Source organism: Notechis scutatus, chromosome 6 (genome assembly GCF_049901735.1).
Source record: "Notechis scutatus isolate UNSWTSFEM ecotype Mainland chromosome 6, rNotScu1.2, whole genome shotgun sequence".
Lineage (NCBI taxonomy): Eukaryota > Metazoa > Chordata > Lepidosauria > Squamata > Elapidae > Notechis > Notechis scutatus.
Window position 1 is genome coordinate 52084509 of NC_142014.1, and position 19084 is coordinate 52103592.

At 35.4% G+C, this 19084-nt stretch overlaps 1 protein-coding gene across 1 annotated transcript in view; it reads left to right on the forward strand.

Annotated features, from left to right (window-relative positions):
• The first annotated feature begins 2855 nt into the window (after positions 1–2855).
• Positions 2856–19084, forward strand: part of ENTHD1 (ENTH domain containing 1) — a 40924-nt gene continuing 24695 nt past the window's right edge. Inside the window, exons 1-3 of the mRNA XM_087969126.1 lie at positions 2856–3308; positions 5613–5834; positions 8579–8688. Coding sequence (XP_087825252.1) covers positions 2960–3308; positions 5613–5834; positions 8579–8688 — 681 coding nt within the window. The 5' untranslated portion in view covers positions 2856–2959. The remainder of the gene's footprint in view (positions 3309–5612; positions 5835–8578; positions 8689–19084) is intronic.

Below are 19084 nucleotides of genomic sequence, written 5' to 3' on the forward strand. Positions count from 1 at the left end.
CAGTTTAAAAAACAGATGTAAATGGCTTAACTGCCACAGCTGAATTGTTTCCTCAGGTACAATAGGATAAAATTAATAGAATAGAAAATATTGTATAGGATTGTGATTAGTAGTTTGGAGACAAGTTGTAATCTCCCCTTATGGACCTCTATTTAAATTATGTAATCTTATATTTTCCTTCTGTGATGTAAGAAATATTCATCTTATGTCATGGATAAATAATAACAGCACTGTACAATAGTTTTGTATTAGTAAAACTATTACTTAATACATAAAGTGTATATAGATTTGGAGGGGTGGCTGGGATAAAATATGCTTTCTCTTGTTTTAAGACATTTTGATATCTTGAGTAGAGTGCCTCTGAGAATATCTAAAATTCAAATAATAGATGTTTGGGTACATCTTTTCACTTTTGTTTTTTTAGGTGGACCATTAAATCTATAAAGTTCTGGCAAGTATGTTTTAATGGGATGCTATAGCTGTTAGAAATTTTAACTATCATATATGCTACTGTTTTATTTTTAATTGATTTTATTGCAATGATTGAATTTTGAATTGATTGAAATCCAAAAACAGACACACATACAAAAAGCACAATGGTCACGTTTTCTGTTTATATGATGATATTACAATAGTTATATGCAATTTGTGTAAAGATCCCTGATCAATATTTGCTACTGTGTAATGTAACAAAAGCTAAGGTGAACCTCTCTCGGCAGTGTAAAATTGATGCACATTAAAGCAAATGCAAATATAATTTTTAATAGATTCGTTGAAATACATTATAAAATATTTTTTTCTGTACATGAGAAAATGCAATACAAAGAAACACAGACTGTAGGTGAAGTACAGATAAAAGGAAGAGTTGGCAAATGATGAAATGGTTAGTGCTAATCAATAGACTTTCCTGCTTCATGGAGCTGGGGATTTATCTTTGGCAATGTTGATTTTACATATTTTTGAATTGTTTTATACACCCTTTGATTAAAAAGGATCAAAATATAAAAAAGGAATATTTTGATTTCTTGCTTCAAATTCCTCTAGATTTTGATCACAAACCATTCTTAAATAGCACTTTAACTGTCAGGGTAACAATATTATGTGAGGTAGAAAATGAACACCTTTATTATCAATTGTAATATTTGATATTTGGGTATGTAAAATCTGATTATAATTTTTGTCTCTGACCAAGGCCGTTGCTTGTCAGAGCTTGAAATCAATTTGATATATGATTATAGCAATATTCTATAGAGATTTAGGAACTCTTTAGAGACTTACACACCTTGATGCTAATTAATGAAGAGAAGGAAGGAAGAAGTAGTGAAATTTTCATAAAGGTGTGACCAGATAATTCACAATAATTTAAGCTGTTTAGAGTTTGCAAGCTCCTTGAAGGCATCACTGTAGCACTAAAATGCTCTCCTGATTGCTGGCACTAGCTGTGAATTCCAATTATTAAGCTAATCAGTGTAGATTAAATATTTTCATAGTCCTGCAGAGGCCAACAGGCAAATGGTCTCTACTTTTTCTTCTTTCTTTTTCTTCTTTCTTTTAGAACCTCTCAGAATATTTAATATTTCTGCAGAGGCACAAAAAAAAATCAGCATTTCTCAGTTGCTCTGCTTCAGAATTAAAACTCCTCAATTTATACTCCAACATTTTTTTTCCTAACTGCATTTTTCAAATTGTAATTATTTACTGGGGCATTAAATACTGTTTTTAACCAGTAAATGTGCATATGAATAAGTCACCTAGCAGGCAGTAGAATTTTAGATACTCTTGTGCATGTGTCTGTGTATATATACACACAGAGACATAATTTCTGATTTACTAAACCAGGGGTTTCAAACTCGATTTCATTGAGGGCTGCATCAGGGTTGCATTTGAAATTGGGGGGGCAGGGGGGGCATAGCCAGCTCAACATCATCGTGTTAGTGGCCCAAGTGTTCTGCCAGCGAAAACGGGCTCCCAAGCTCCGTTTTTGGTTGTGATGGCTTCCTGCAATTCTCAGCCAGAGAAAATGGAGCTCCGTTTCACTGGCAGAGGTACCATGGGCTGGTCCTTCACTGTTTCCAGGTCACCCCTGTGGGCCAAATCTAAGCACCCTGTGAGCCAGATGCGGCCCTCAGGCCTTGACTTTGATACCCCTGTACTAAACCATTGAGAATATGCCATAGTTTTATTCCTTCTACAACTACTACTGGTTAATACTAATCCATATTTTACCTGATTTGGGCATAAAAGGGACTTGTGGGTAAGAGAGGAAGAATTATCTTGCACCATTTCAGTGCATTTCCATAACCTTTTACCTGTAGGATTATTATGAAATGAACCAATGTATGGTGTTGGTTCATATTAGGAATTTACGATTAAACATAATTTTACGTTCTATTTTTTAGCTCATATGTAACCTGGGGACTTAATAATTAAAACACAGAATAAAAAACAGTGTCATGCGCTCGTTCAGTTTTTATCTTCCATTAGTTGAAGAAGCTTAATTATAACTTTTGTATTGGACTATTGATTAATAGTTGGAAAAAAAAGATAAAGTATTTCATATTAAATCTCTTTGAAAATTTTTATGGCTGTAGCCCCCAACCTTTCTGGCTCCAGGGACCATCACCTGGAGGGGTGGTGGGGGGGGGGGGAGGGAATGGTTTTGTGTGTGCACTGTGCAACCTAGTTCCCAAGAATGCACAAATGGAGGTTCACGTGCTCACCTGCTGCTTGTGTGGCCCGATTCCCAACGGACTGCAGACCAGTACCTATCTGCGGCTTGGGGTTGGAGACTCCTGTTGTATGGTATCATTCTCATTGATGACATCAATGTTCTGCTATTTTACTTACAGAATTCTAGTGGTTATTGCAGTGGAAAATGGAAAGAGAGAAAGCAATCATAGGAAAAAGGCTTTAATGTTTCCCATCTGTTTAATAATACAAACAATAATTTTCTACATTCATGGCACTCAGAAGGCATGTAAAAAACCTTGTGAAAAATTATTCTGAAGCTGAGGTAAAAGTCAGAGAAGCAACTTCTAATGACCCTTGGGGTCCTTCCAGTTCTCTAATGTTAGAGATAAGTGACCTGACATACAACACAAGTTCCCTTTCTGAGATTATGAACATGATCTGGCATAGGATGAATGACCATGGGAAGAACTGGAGACACGTGTACAAATCTCTTACGCTCTTGGACTATCTCATCAAGAATGGATCAAAGAAAGTCATACAACATTGTCAAGAGGGTTTCTTTAACATTCAGATATTAAAAGATTTTCATCATCTAGATGAAGCAGGAAAAGATCAAGGTAAGATTAAAAATACTTGGATATATTAAATGGATGTGTTTGTTGTTAGTATTGGGTAGCGATATGAGATGTGAACTGCAAACCCCTGGGGAACTACTAGATGGCATTAAAAAGATAGTGTTTTCTCTATCTTTTTGTTACAATCTAGTGCAGGAGTGTCAAACTCATGGGCCGTGGACCAGATGCATCACACACTGGCCACACCCATTCCCATTTTAGCAAAGGGGAAAAAAGTTGCAATACATCACGTGACGACAACATGTCATCGTGAGTTTGACACCCCTGATCTAGTGGTATTTCCTGAAGGTAAAAGATGAGAGTGCAAAAGTAATGATGCCTAAGTAAGAATGAAAACCAAAATTAAGTCAACTGCTAGTGTCAGCTAAATACTAACTGATAAAGTAGTGGAAGCAATTACACATTTTATATTTCTGGACTTAAAACTCCACACAGATGTTGACTACAATATGAAACAAAGATTTCTACTTGGGGATAAATATAGGCAAAGTATTAAGAGTGTAAATATACTGCTAACAAAGGTATGTACTGTTAAGGCAATGTTCTTACCCAGACAGTCATAAAGGTTAAATGAGGAAAAAGGTTTGTGTTTGAATTATACTCTTGGGGAAAATGGTTGAGAATATACAGCAGGATAGCAGGAATGTCAAATCATTTGGTACTAGTAAAACAGACAAGACAGTTCACTGAAAGCATTAAGAATGAAGTTGAAGCTGAAATATTTTGGATGCAAAAGCAAAAATTCTTTGGAGAAGTGAAACCAGTCATGACTAGGCTTTTCAAATTTGTGCAAAAGTATACTTGTCCTGCTATGGTCCTTCCCTTTTCTCTTCCCACTGACCTGTCTTTGTGTGCTATATCATATATTTTCCCTCCACTACTGGCATCCCTGAATCTCATACATCATTCAAGAGAATATAGATAATGAAGACTAGTTTAGTTTTTAACTGGTGTCATCATTACCTTACAAACAGCGTATGTGGCATTGATTGGATTTATAAGGTTGTTTTTGGCAGGCAACAAGCCTGCCTAATTAGGACTAATTAGGCAGCATGTAAAATTGAAAGAAAGAAATCAAATCATATAAGAATCTAATAATTCTAAATTAACAGTAAAACCAGTCAGATCTCTATATCATATAGCAAACATTATATTCTTAATTTTAGTTTTTAGTCATTTAACTTTAATGATTTAGATATGTCAGTTATTTTTATTTATGTGATTTACAAGAGAAAAAAATCCATATTGTAAAACAAAAGAACAACAACTTCTTTGTTTATTTATAACTTTAAAGCCATGCACTGTATTATTTTATTTCCTGTTGACATAAATGATGCAGGGCCTTTTAAATAAATTATTGCACTGTCTTGCAAGATGCAGTGAATCTTTAGTTTCTGATTGTTAGAATTGCTCTATAAATAATTATGTCAAGATACTTACTTAATAACTATTTCAATAAAAAAGCTTCATTTCTTATCACCAAATTTTAATTATATAAGACTATGATATTCTGCTTTGGGTTGGATTACAAACTATAGTAGAAGAATATCCACTAATTGATGCATGTGCAATGTACAATATTTAGGATACCATGCAATATCATGTACAATGTTTAGGATACCATGTAATAGATAGGAGGGATAAGCCACCTATCTCCTGTCTATAACACAATCCCTTTGGCAGTTCCACACCTATTTGCACTCTTATTGAGGTGACCTTGTGGGCACAGATAAATCTCCAAGTGGCCTCAATGGCTCTCAGAGAGAGTGCGAATGATCAGTTGATTGTAAAGAAATATGTTCCTTCCACCTCCCAATCCTGTCAGGACAAATCCTTCCCCCCAACCTTCTATCCCAATCATCCTGCCAGAATGGATGAAGCTTCTTTAAACATCTTCAAGGGAAAAAAATTAAGAAAGTCCAGTTGCCTTTTGAATAGGACCTTTGAAAGACTATCATATTTCTTACAATGTCAGAGAACAACATTTCAATCTATTTGCATGACATCCCCTATTTCTGAAAATGGCATTATCTTATAACACTACTTTAGCTAAAGAATCATATAATCCTTGGGCTAGTTTAACAAATGCTTTAAAGAAAAAAACAACAGTTTTTTATTAGAGGCAGGTGATTATGATTTGAAAAACAAGATAATTGCCCTAGGTATAAAGATCTTTATATTACTGGCATTTCAGCATTTTCCAAATCCATAAAGTCCTAATGAATATAGTAACCACAGAAGGCATTAGTAAGCTTTACAAATTTATCAATATTTCCTTTTCAACAGGTTTCCATGTAAGGGAGAAGGCTAAGCAAGTTCTTGCTATTTTAAAAGATGAACAACTGATGCATAATGAACGTGAAATTGCGCGCCGGACTAGACGGCGCATTTCACATGCAATTTCACATGCAATGCTTTTCTCCCAGAAGCCTTCTAACAAAGCTTATGTACCAGCTACGCTTGGCTCAGATCCCATTTCAGAACTCCCTCCATCAGAAAATGTCCAACGTAAGCAGTAAATATTTACATTGCTATCCATGTTTTTGCATTTGAAAGTTTCAGCAACTTCACTTTTATCATAACTAGGTATCTCTTAGCTAAGTCATCCAAACAACTATATAAAAGCATTCTAGGTTTTCACATTAAATGAAAAGTCATCTATTTGGCTTATAAAGCAGGATGTTAAGATAGACCTTTGGTCTCATCCAGAAATACTCTCCTTACATTTGTATTCTCTTTTGTGATGAACAAAATGGCTAAAATGATTTAATGGAAAAATACTTTCAAGTGTATCTGCTCTTCCTTAGAGCAATAATAAAGCTTTGGTATCTACCTTTTCAATGTTTTCCCTTATATTGATCTTGTGTAAAAATGAGTATGGTTTCAGGGAAATTATAAACCATGTACAGTCTGGAAAATCACTACGGTGAATGAAACCTGAACAAATGAAGGAACTGGCTAGGTATAGGTGATGAACACTTAAATCTGAATTATAGATATTTTTTACCAATTGGCATGAGTATATGAATAGAATAGAATAGAATTCTTTATTGGCCAAGTGTGATTGGACACACAAGGAATTTGTCTTGGTGCAAATGCTCTCAGTATACATAAAAGAAAAGATACATTCGTCAAGAGTCAAGATACTGATTCTTCTAATCAGAAATATATAGGTTTGCATAAATTTCTGGTAAGTTAGGAAATACTGCGATCATGTCCCCCCAGTCCTTCTTTTCTCTAGACTAGCCAAACCCAAATCCTGCAACCATTCTTCATATGTTTTAGTCTCCAAACCTTTAATCATCTTAGCTGCTTTTCTTTGCACTTTTTCTAAAGTCTCAACAATTTTTTTGTAATGAGTCCAAGAATCTTGCTTATTTTTATTTTTATTTCTAATCTGTCTTTTACAGTTATATTTTTGGTAGGTTGGGCCTTTTTGTATGAAGACTGATGCAAAGGATGAATTAAGCAGCTCTGCTTTCTCTCTACTGCCTTTAGCTTTCTTGCCATCTTCTTTCTTTAGTGGACAGACTGTTTCCTTGATTTTTTTCTTGTTATTTATATGTTGAAAGAAACTTTTTAAAAAAATATTTTTGACTTTTGTTGCAAATCTTTGTTCATTCTGAGCCTTTGCTTCTCTAACTTCATCTTTGCAGATTCTGGCTATCTGCTGATATTCTGCCTTAGTTATGTGTTTCCATTTTTTGTACTTATTCTTTTTGTCTTTCAGTATATCAGAAAGATCTTTGTGCAACCATGCTGGTTTCTTCTTGGATTTCTTGATTTTTTTGCGGGGAGGGATCAACTATGGAATTAGCCTAGACTCTCTGTATAAACACAAGAGGGCTAGATCTGACCCTCTCTGAATGCCTAAGACAGGGGTGGGATTCTACCAGTTCTGTCCAGCTTTGCAGAACCGATTGCTCTGAAGAGCAGCAAACAGGGAGCATACGTAGAACTGGTTCTATGTCTGCTGCTGTTTTGGCCCATCCGCCTGCCCGGGCTCTTACCTGACCTTTATTTCCTGCTTTTTCAACCGCAGCTGTAGATTGTCTTGAAGTCCTTTCCAATAACTTTGATGTAAAATATTTATGTGCCATGCTGCAGTAATATTACTCTGTTTAAATAGTGTTTGGGAAATTTAGAGATAGATCATTGAAATTCACATTACATTCTAATTTTAAGGAGAATGTTTATAAAATAATGTACTGTTGGTATATGTCACTAGAAAAATTAGTCAGAATTTATAAAGGTGTTTCAAATTTATGTTGGAAATGTAAACAACAAGTAGGGTCATTTTATCATACTTGGTGAATGTGAAAAGTGCTAGAAAGTTTTGGGCTCAAATATATAAAGTGATTCAGAAGATTTTAAAGGTTAACATTCAATTGAAACTAGAATTTTATCCTGCTGGAAAAGATAGATAAAGAATTAGAAAAGAGCCATGGAACACAGCTTTTATATATAATAACTGCAGCAAGATTATTTGTATGCATCAAGATGGAAATATTTGACAATATACAATGGAGGAATGGTTGGGGAAGATGGTAGAATTTGCTGAAATGGCTAATTAACTTGTTTGACAATACTTATATTTTGGTGATTGAAAACTCCTCATGGACTTTTTGTATAAGAAAGAAAAAATGAACACGATTTATGGTTCTGAAGATTTGACAGGATATAATAGAGAAAAAAAGAGTCATGATGTAATGAGATCGAGGTTAAAATGTAATTTGTATTTATAACTGCTGTTAAGATTGGAAGTCACATTTTTATATATTTCTTGATATCTTGTCTCCTTTCTATTTTTCTTCTACTTTTCATTTTTGCATTTTAGTTTTTTTCCCCTCCCCTTTTCATTCTTCTCTTTTGTTCTATTTTAGTTTGTATTTGTCATTATTATTGTTGTCAAAACTTATAAAAAAGGGAAATTTAGTGACATGGATTATACTGGGCCCAATTTTCTGATTTCCCCCCCCATATATTTTTCACACTAAAAGGTATAACTTTGTTCTTTATATTAATTTCTTCTACTTGGGGAAAAAGGAGACCATAAGCAAAGTTAATGGTAAAGTTCAGCAGAGTTTTATGGAAATTTCAATTCTGTCTCGGCATTTGAATTAGCTTATTGTTCGAAATATTGGAGCAGCAACCCCCCTTTTTGGGGAAGGGTCTAATTAACTTTGGAGAGGTTTTTCCTTTTTACTCACACTCTCTGACACACACTTATAATATATTTATTTCTTTGGCAGATTTGCTGCCTAAGGCATTACCTGCAGCAGAGCAAAACCAGCAGACAGGCAAAACAGAAATAGCCCAAGAAGCAGCAGTACTGAATATCATTGCAAAGAAGTCATCAGAGGTAATAATAGTATTATGGGGTTCTTCAATATGATAAAGAATTCTTGCAATATTGGTAATTCTTGGGCCCGGGAATTTGTATAGTAACTACTCTTTAAACCAGATATCTAAAAAAAAATATTGGTAACTGTGAACATTCTGGCAACATGTTTCTTATCTTCATCTTCTCCCTCGCCCAGGACAAAGACAGACTGAAGTTGTCTTTACCTCTATTAATATTAAAATAGTATTTTCCTCTTTATTCTGATATCAACCAAGGGCAGATAATGGGTGGGAAGTGGAGAAAGGACCAGCAATGGAAGAAGCAGATTTCATGCTAATATAATGTTCTGCCAACTCAAGAATGAGTGAATAAAATTTCATGAAAGCTAATTGGCTAGTAGCATGAGGAGTAGATGGTCTCTCAGTCTCCAAGTAACAGAATTTAGAAATAAAAATTGTAATCTGTTATTTCTCTTATGCAGGGGTGGGATGCTACCAGTTCTGCCCGGCTCTATAGAACCAGTAGCTCTGAAGAGCAGCAGACACTGCACTGGTTCTGTGTTTGCTGCTGTATGGCCCACCTGCCCTCCCAGGCTCTTGGCTGTCCTTTATTTCCTGCTTTTTCAATCTCAGCTGCTTTGCTCGGCACAACTGAGGTTGAAAAAAGCAGGAAAAAAGAGACTTTCCAAATGCTGTGTACCTGCGCACAGTGCTTTTCAGCTGTCCGGGCGGCACGGCAAAAGGTTTTTTACACGTGTGTGAAGCATACTCACCAAACCGGTAGTAACACCGGTTGAATCCCACCACTGCTCTTATGCCTTGTTAATAGCTGATTAGAGATATCTAGTGGTCATTATTCAAAATCAAATGCTGGACCTTTCTGTAACCGCTTAAGCAATTTTTCTGAACAAATCATCCAACAATAACTTTACTCCCTCCTGTAGAATGAACTGTTGTTCAATGATAGGTAATGTACAGTGCATGCATCCCAGATTAAGTCATTTTTTTTAAAAAAGTTTGTATTATGTCAGACTAATTAAAAAAAAGAAGAAAGATTACCTACATAAATGGAATTAATAAAATAATATGGCACAACATTTATCAAACAAACAAACAAAACAAAGAGGCTGAGCAATCCAAACAAAATGACTAAATTGTTTAAATCTTCTTTGCTCTTTCGTTGAAAATAATCCCCTATTGAGATATTCGTTATATTAGAAATGCACAGCAGCAAATGGGAGTCAGACAAGGATATGTACTAGCTCCCATTTTGTTTAATTAATAATGCAAAAGTCCTTTCAAAATAGACAATATAGAATGTTTTACATTCTTTCTGTAGATAGACAAAAATGTAAAACATTCTGCTTTCTGCAGAATGATACAATTCTGCAGACTTGATGTCATATACCCAGGTAGGGATGAGAAGACTGCTGTGCAGATTTAGTCCATACTGCGCACTCAACTACCTGAACATCAATAAGGTCAAGGCCAAGATAGTTGTATTGGGAAGAGGTGGACTAGATATATTGAAGCCTGGACAAGGAACACATTGACCTATCTATACTTAGAAATTGTTTCTGCAGAAGCAGATTCCTGGCTCCCATATTTTAAGAGAAGTTTTTAAAGGGCTCCAGCCTATGTCAATACCATAAGACAATTGACTAACCATAGGCTACCCAGGTTCTCTAATTCCAATCAAAGGGGAAATAACAGCCAAATAGTGATTATATATATTTTGCAGAATTGTGGAGATATACAAATGCCCCTTTATTGCAACAGATATTGTCCACTTTGTTGAATGCATCTTGGAGATGTGTGAATAAATAAATCTGTATCAACTCCAGCAGTAGAGGCAAAGTTGATCATATTCCATATACCAATCCATCTAGTTATTAAAGAAGTTAATTGGATGAAGTTATTATTTATGGATCCAGATAGATTACCCAGGCTTCGTTCTATACAGCACTTGGATAACATGCTCCTCATACTTGGGCTGCTCAGCTTTCAAATGTTATCTTATAATATGGATTTTTCCATCCATTTCAGTCAGATCTGAAGGCCAACAGATGTTTCAAACAACAAAGGATCATTAATGTGTCTGCTTAAGAGGAAATATCTGGTTGAACACAAATAGGCTTCCTGTTAAAAAAGTATTTAACAACTTACATGGCTCAACTCTTTAGAAGAGCTTTTTCTAGAGCTTGTTTTGAACAACTAGATTCTATGGTGAGATGTAGGAGGTTTTATGGGGTTCCATTTGAAGAAAGATTACATAATTGTGGTACACTAGCTGTTGAACACATTGCAGATAGCCTTCTTGATTGCAGATTGTATTTTGACTATGTTTTCTTTATATTTACTTGTATACACGTATCAGTTTTATACTTTTGATATGGTCAGATGATTAAATCAATAAAGTTTCTACTCTAATTTGTTCTATTCTGCAGCCATTCAAGTGTTAATACGTTCTTCCCATGTTGTATAATAATTATTTTGGTCATCCCCAATGAATGGAAAATCCTCAGTTCCTGATGTCTTAATTGATTCCAAATGCTGGAGATATAACTAAGCCTAATTTATACATCTTCAATTAACCATGATCAATTAAAGCTATAATAACCATCCTATGGATTTCATTACCATAGTATTTATATACTATGTATTACTATAGTACTTGTAGGACAAGTCCAGACAATATAAATTAACATTCCAATTTCTAAATGGCTTTTCTGGCACGAAGAGTCCAGTGATAAAACTAAAAATGTGGCACAATCTTAACGTTTCCCCAACAGCTAACTGTAGTTTAAACAATGGAAATCTTGAGGTATACCACCTTTAGAAATCCTACAAATAAATTAAAAACTTTTATATATATAAAAAAGAAAAAGAAATCCTATAAATAAAAAAGATAAAATACAATTCAACTTCTGAGTTAAATTCATTTTTATCATTAAATGCTCAAAGAAATGCTGGAGCATGCTGTCAACATTCATTTGTGTAAAAATATTGAGATTTATCCTTTGAGCAGCTTCCTAAGAATTCTTAGATTGAATTAAACAAAAGAATCAGAATATTGCCTGAAATCTGACCCACGATACTTATAAAAATCCCCACTTTAGACCCAGTGGATGTGCTTCAATTTATAGAGTAACCAGATGGGGCACTAAGCCTATGAAGTAGCAAAATGAAATAAGGAGTGCAATTTTCTGACTGGTTTATTAAATGGAATAGAATAGATCATCAGCATATAGTGGAAATTTCTATCTTGCATCTATCACGATCTCTTTACTGCATACCACATACCCCCACTGGGATCACTTTGGCCTTTATTTTCCATATCCTCTCAAGTTTCTCCTTCAGGCTGCAGTATTTCTCCAGCTTCTCATGTTTCTTCTTCTTGGTGTTGCTGTCAGTATCACATGATGTCTGGCCTTCTGTGTGGATTTGGAGGTTCCATAGGAACTTTGCCCTGTTTTCCACAATCTTCTATGGAATCTCCCACCTGCACTAACTCTTACATTATGCAGATGTTGCTATACACATAATGCCAACTACTTGTGCCGTTCAATGTATGCTGTTCCTGCCTGCTTCTGACACCCTGCCACTATGTATTGGACTGTCTCTCTCTGCATAGTCTGTACTATCTAATATTCTTGCTTCTACAGATCTGGTTCTTAGTGCCTGTTGTTGGGCTACTATGATCAGTGCCTTGGTGCTGGCTTTTAACCCATCCCTTTCCACCCAGTGATAGAATTTTCCAGTGTCTGCTACCTCAGCTATCTGTTAATGTTATATCCCATGCAAGATCTTATCTTGCCATGACACTTTCCCTATTTGATCTTCCTCCCATGTCTGCTAGCGCCTCAGATATTCTCTCAGCAGTTCATCTTTGGGTGCTATATTACTGATATACTCTTAAATGCTCTGGGTTTTGTCCAGGACAGTGGCTTTGACACTCATCTGATCCCATCTTCCCTCTCTTCAGCTGGTGTATAGTTTCTGTGTGTTGGACTTGGGATGGTAACCTCCATGCATTATGAGGAGTTTTTGCTTCTTCACATTGGTATCTTCCATAAGTGTGGATCATGTCTGGGCCAGGTGCTGTCCAGCTTTTCATGTTCTTGACCCTCTGTTGGATGTCTGCTACTGTGATTGTGACTGATTCCCATTCTGGGAGATTGGTGGGGTCTGCTCTCAGGTCCTGCAGCCACTTTGCACTGGTGTTATATGTCTTCTCTTTCTTCCATATGTTTTCCAGTACCGCTCCATTTTTGTCCTTAGCCTGGTAGCCAGTGCAAAAATTAGCATTAGCAAAATTTGCCAATAGTACCAATGTTTAGACAAGCTATTTAAATTAATTGAGTTTTAATTAATATAATATTGATTTCAATCCTGTACAATATTTTCTCATTTCTTCCTCCTTCACTTTTCATAGTTAATCATATTTATTACATGTGAGTGCCTCACGGTTTCTAGTCACTGTTGTTGACTAATTAAGCATCACTTTAATTGTCATTAATGTCAACATTTACTCAGATAATGTACTGTGTCATAATACTTGAGATAGTGGATTCATTTCTTGTTCTATAAATAAGGATTTAACACAGTAGCTGCCAGTGTGTGAGCTACTTGTGTCTTTCTGGGTGATCCAGTATACAGGCTTACTTATTGTAGGTGAACACACTGTGTAAAAGCTTAATAGTTTTCCACTCGAATGCTCAAATTAAAAAAAACCCACACAGGCTATCAAAAACTATTTGGGAATTGGCAGATCTTCAGATTAATCACTGCTGTAGTGGTTTCTGTAAAGTCATTTCTGCACAAGAGGCTTATAGTATTTTTATTACATCATCACTGAAGTAAATTGATCATTTTGGTGCAATAATTTGGGGTGACTCCAGAAAATCCCATAATTACTCACGCAGAAATTGCTGGACAGTGATTGTGGTAGTTTGAGACAACAAATTGCAGAAGGCTCCTCTGAAGGTTTCTAATCTTTTAATGTCAAAAAGTCTGGAGATTTGCTGAGGGAAAAAGTCTTGATCATTGTGGTGGGGCCAGAGTCAGTAGTGAGTGATGAATCCAAAAAGGAGAATTGGTGAGAGTCCATCTGATTTCTTTCAGGCTTCTTTCTCTGTCTTAACCCCTCCTTTTGATTCTAAGGCCTATCCCAGGGATTATTTTGCACAACACATTTACTCTAATATGCAGATTGCAAAGGCATGAATAATTACAACCAAATCTGCAGTAAACAAAATGAATGTCATTAACCTCTCAGTTATACTGATCATTATTTCTTTAATATGGATACACTTAGCACCCCAGGTTGAAAAGGATGAATGCTCCAAGGTACTGTAATTGGATGTAAGCAGAAAAACTTCCATCAGCATCTTAATGAAATTGGCTCAGATCTCTGCATGTCCATATAATTCCAGTCATGTCCTTCATAAATATCTGCTTATTATGTTATGGCAACTAAAATATTTGTTCCAAAGATAAGATTTTTTTTTCTTTTGATGTGTCCTCAAGTATAGTTACAGTGCAGCTAACCTTTCTTTTTTTCTTTAATATTTTTGTACTGATCCTTTCTTTTTCTGGGAAAAAATCAAAGCACAATAGAAACTGCAAAGAGAAAATTAGGGAATGATATAATGAGAGTTTAGGCAAGATTGCATATTCTTTATTCTTCTAAATATCTATTCAATTACTTATCTATATATAAACTATTTCATTAAGAAATTATTAAAGTTTTAGGCTGGCTTTGTTTTACTATCATGATACATAAACAATTGTTGCAATGACGAGGCAGTTGAGTTGTTTGATCATGAACAACTGAATCATGATGATCTTTATTGGAGTCTAGTCTTGCATTTATACACATTTTTAGTTATCCTCCATCACTGGTTAACTTTAGTTACTGCTTAACTTTCGTTACTGTTTAGCACAGTAATCCATACAATTAATTATCTCTAGTCAAAGTCTAACATATGTTTACTTCCTCTCTCTAATCCTCCTTTAGATTAGTGACTTTGTTTACCTGAGTTGTATTTGCTTGGAAACATTCTTTATCTGAGGTTTGCCATCCGAGATTGGAACATTCCTGCAATTACAACTCTACAAACAATGAGATGGAAATTGCTTTTCTAATTTACTTCTATGTGCTTTGGAATATCTGATGTACTTCCCTCTGTCTAAATTCAAGTAAGTGTGTGTGTGTGTATGTGTGTGTATATAATCTAAAGACATTTCCATATCACCACATCTTTTACTCTGTAATCCTTTCAAAAGCAGTTTGAACTCTTGCAGGACAAGGCAGAAGTACTCAGTGATGACTACCCAGTTCCTGCCCACTCCAGAGACAGTGGGAATGTAACAAATCTGATTTTGGTACATTTTCTCTATATATGTAGCTGACTCAATATTTGAAATTAAATTCAGTGCACAAAAGACTATTGAAATCCCACATTATAATTCAAAATGTATCCCCAAGATTGAATCATTGCCAGCCTTGTGCATGGAAGGGCACGCATTCAAAGCAAATACAGTAGGCATTCCTTGACTCTACACATCACAAGTTTTAGTCTTACCCTTTTCTGTGTTTTTATGATTACATATGGAACACATGCCCTATTGATGAAACAATTGAGCCAAAATATTTATTTATTTATTTGATTTGTCAATCACTTACAAGATAATAGGTGTAAGTATATTATGTAAGTATATTATGTAAGTATATTATGTAAGTATATTATGCCATAATAGGTGTAAGTATAAACATAGCTATGAGTACATGAAATTGATACATATAAGAAAAATAAAAAGAAACAATAGGACAGGGACAGTAGGCACATTAGTGCACTTATGCACGCCCCCTACAGACCTCTTAGGAAAGGGTTGAGGTCAATGGTAGACAGTCTAAAGTTAAATTTTTTGGGGTTTGGGGAAGAAACCACAGGATAAATAAGATATAAGCCCTTCCAACTTTCATTATCTTTTAACATTTTGTCATCTTCACTGAGCAGCTAATAATTCATTTCCCTTCCATTTAATTTGAACATATAATATTCATTCATTACAAACCTCTTATCACTGTGAGCATTAGCATTTCTGATACCATCTCTGCAGTTCCTGGCTATCTCTGTACTTCTAACCATCCTTTATCACAGAGTCACAGAATGCAAAAGGGTTGGAAAGGACTTTGGAAGCTCTTCAAGCACCTGCCCAGTGCAATAATCCACTACTACAACATTCCTAAGAAATGTCTATTCAGCCTCCATTTAAAAAATTCAAGCAAAGGAGCATCTACCAGCAGCAGGGAAACAAATTACTGAGGAAAACAAATCATTAGATGGGATTTTGAACTGAAAACCTCTCTGAAATGTTTTGAATGGAGAAGCAATATAACTTTAAAAGAAGAAATATACTCTGTTCCATCTGAGGAGAGTAGGCAGGAAGATTTGCATATATCTTTCTTAAGACATGATAATTCCCACTGCAACTCATAAAATAGCTACTTGGCTTCTGGTGGTAAAAGAAGATATGAATCTCTCAATGTTGCAAATATTACACCTCCATGAACAATAAGATTTTTTAGGGCAGTACTACCCAATCATGTTTCATTTGGAGAAGAGCACATTGGAGGTTTACTGTGATTTTACAATAGTAAATTTATATATTGAAAATAAAGCTTAAAGCAACAGGCATGTATATTTCAATGAAATGGCAATTATCAGGTGTTCCACCCAAAGAGAAGTACTTTTTCTCCAAGCAGATTGCTTATCTAGGTAGGTTGTTATTACCCATAGCTGTGTTTTCAGCTCTGAGATAGTCAGTTCATCCTAACTTTTAACACCAATCTTTCCTAAATGTTAGGCTTTTATTGGTTCATGTGTTTTTATCAGATAGCATTTAAACTGTAACTTGAAAATAGAACATTGACATTTCTAGTTCTGCTTCCAACTCTTAAATTAGTGTGTCCTTTTCTATTTTCAAACTTTTTTGTTCAGATATGTTAGCTTCTACTTCTGTCATCCTCACTGAGGTTTATACTTTTAGTGTCTCCTTTAAGAAATTCCCATTTGTCTTGGGTTTCTTTTCCTATTAGCTTTTTCTGTCCTGGCATCTCAATTATCACTGCTATGGGTTCATTAAAATGCAGTTTCTGGAATCTAAGTTGCATATTTATTTACACTCAATTTTATTTTTTGAAAACAAAGAGTTTGAGCATTACATGGCTCCTTTCCTTGTTCTTATTGCTTCCGTTTATGTAAGTAGTATCAAGTCAAGAATAGATTATTTTCTGGTGCCTTCCTATTTTTTTCTGAAGACAGTATCACCAGGCAAGCTGGGCATTTCCTAGTAAGACCATGTTTACCAGAGTATCTTCCAACAGATATCAGGCTCATTAATACTTATAATGCTTAGCAAAATTATTTGACTAGGGAGATTATTGCAATTGATTGATTGGTGTGATGTTGGCTATATTGATTACCCAAAATTGTTTCATTAAGTAATTTAATCAACGTACCATCTTAACAAACCTACCATGCCAAGAAAAAAATCCAATGCCAAACCACAACCTAAAGAGAAAGTAATCCCCACCAATGAACCACAAGACTCCTGCACATGCCTTAAATGCTGTAAAACTCTAAAGGATAATGAAAATTCCATCAAATGTTCTCTATGTAACAAATACACTCACCATGACTGCTTGGGATTACCCGAGCAAATGATTCAATACCTAGAATCATCCAATGAGATTCCATATCTCTGCAAATCATGCAGACCCAAACTGGATCTGTTTGAAAGAGTTGATACCATAGAAACATGAATAACATCCCTTGACACCATAGTAGCATCCTTGGACACTTTAAAAGAAAGATTATCCAACCTTGAAAAAAAAGACACAACGCAAAAACCTGAACATCCAATAGCTACAAACCACATCTCTACCCAACAACCACAACCCAATCCACAAAAAAATATAAATCAGACAAATAATGATATCCCAATCCTCATCAGAGAAGCTGTTGAGTGCGAACGGAAACGTTCAAACACCATCTTATTTGGTCTAGAGGACATCAATGACAATGATGATATCACAACTGTCCGCAACATCATCAGTGATTATCAAGCATCAACCATCTCCCCTGATGAAATACTTGACATTTTCCGCATAAGGGTTTCCCACATCGGCCCAGAGTTCAAAAACAGAGACGGCTCTTTGGCCCCATGCTTCTGCAGGGTCATTTGCAAAAATGAATCAAGCAAACGTAAATTAATTTATATTATAAATTCACTTGCCAAAAGCAGCACCAACCATAAGAACCTCCATTCTCGCCTTGACCTAACCATACAGCAACATGCCTGCTCCTGTGTACTTCGCACAGAACTCAAAAAATGTCTAGACAATGGAGAGAAGGATCTGTACATTGACTACCGTGCTGACTATATCAAAAGTAAGTCACACAACCCGTAACTCAGCTTTAACCTTCAACCACAACCCTACTTCAAACAATCCACCATCACCCAAGACTAGGCACTCACGCCCCTAACTACCTCAATTCCAACTACAGCTGACCTTAAATGCAAGCTACTTAATGCAAGAAGCCTTGTGAATAAAATACTTGAATTTCTCCTCTTACTAAATATGGCTAAATTTGACATCATATTTGTCTGTGAAACATGGTTCAACGCATCTCTCCCTGACTCCATTACCACAGTAAGAGACTATCATGTTTACCGATCAGATTGTGAAATTCGTAGAGGAGGTGGTATTGCTATCTTCTATAAAAAGTCCTTACATCTAAAAAACATCTAAGTTACCTAGGAGCTTGCTCTTCCTGAGACCATCATCTGTGAACTTTCCTTAAATATCACATTTCAATTTTTACTGTGCTACAGAGCACCTGATTATGACATCGAACATGTAAACAAGCTAAATTCACTACTAACATGGCAGCCTAGTTGAAAATTACAGACCAATCTCTTTATGCTGCGTCACCTGTAAAGTCATGGAATCAGTTATTAACCAATCCATTATCCTCCACTTAGAGACAAACAATCTACTCTCTAATAAACAATTTGGTTTCAGAAAAATATCCTGTAATCTGCAACTCTTACACTGCAAAAACATATGGACTACACAATTCGATTAGGGCAAAACAATAGGCGCAATCTACATAGACTTCTGTAAAGCCTTTGATTCAGTGGTACACGACAAACTACTCCTAAAACTAAAATCTTATGATATCTCTGGACAACTGCATAACTGGATAGAAGCATTCCTGTCAAACAGACAACAAATGGTCAAAATTGGGAGTGTCCTATCAAATTCTGTACCTGTCAATAATGGTGTCCCCCAAGGCAGTGTTCTAGGACCAACTCTCTTCATACTCTATATAAATGACCACTGT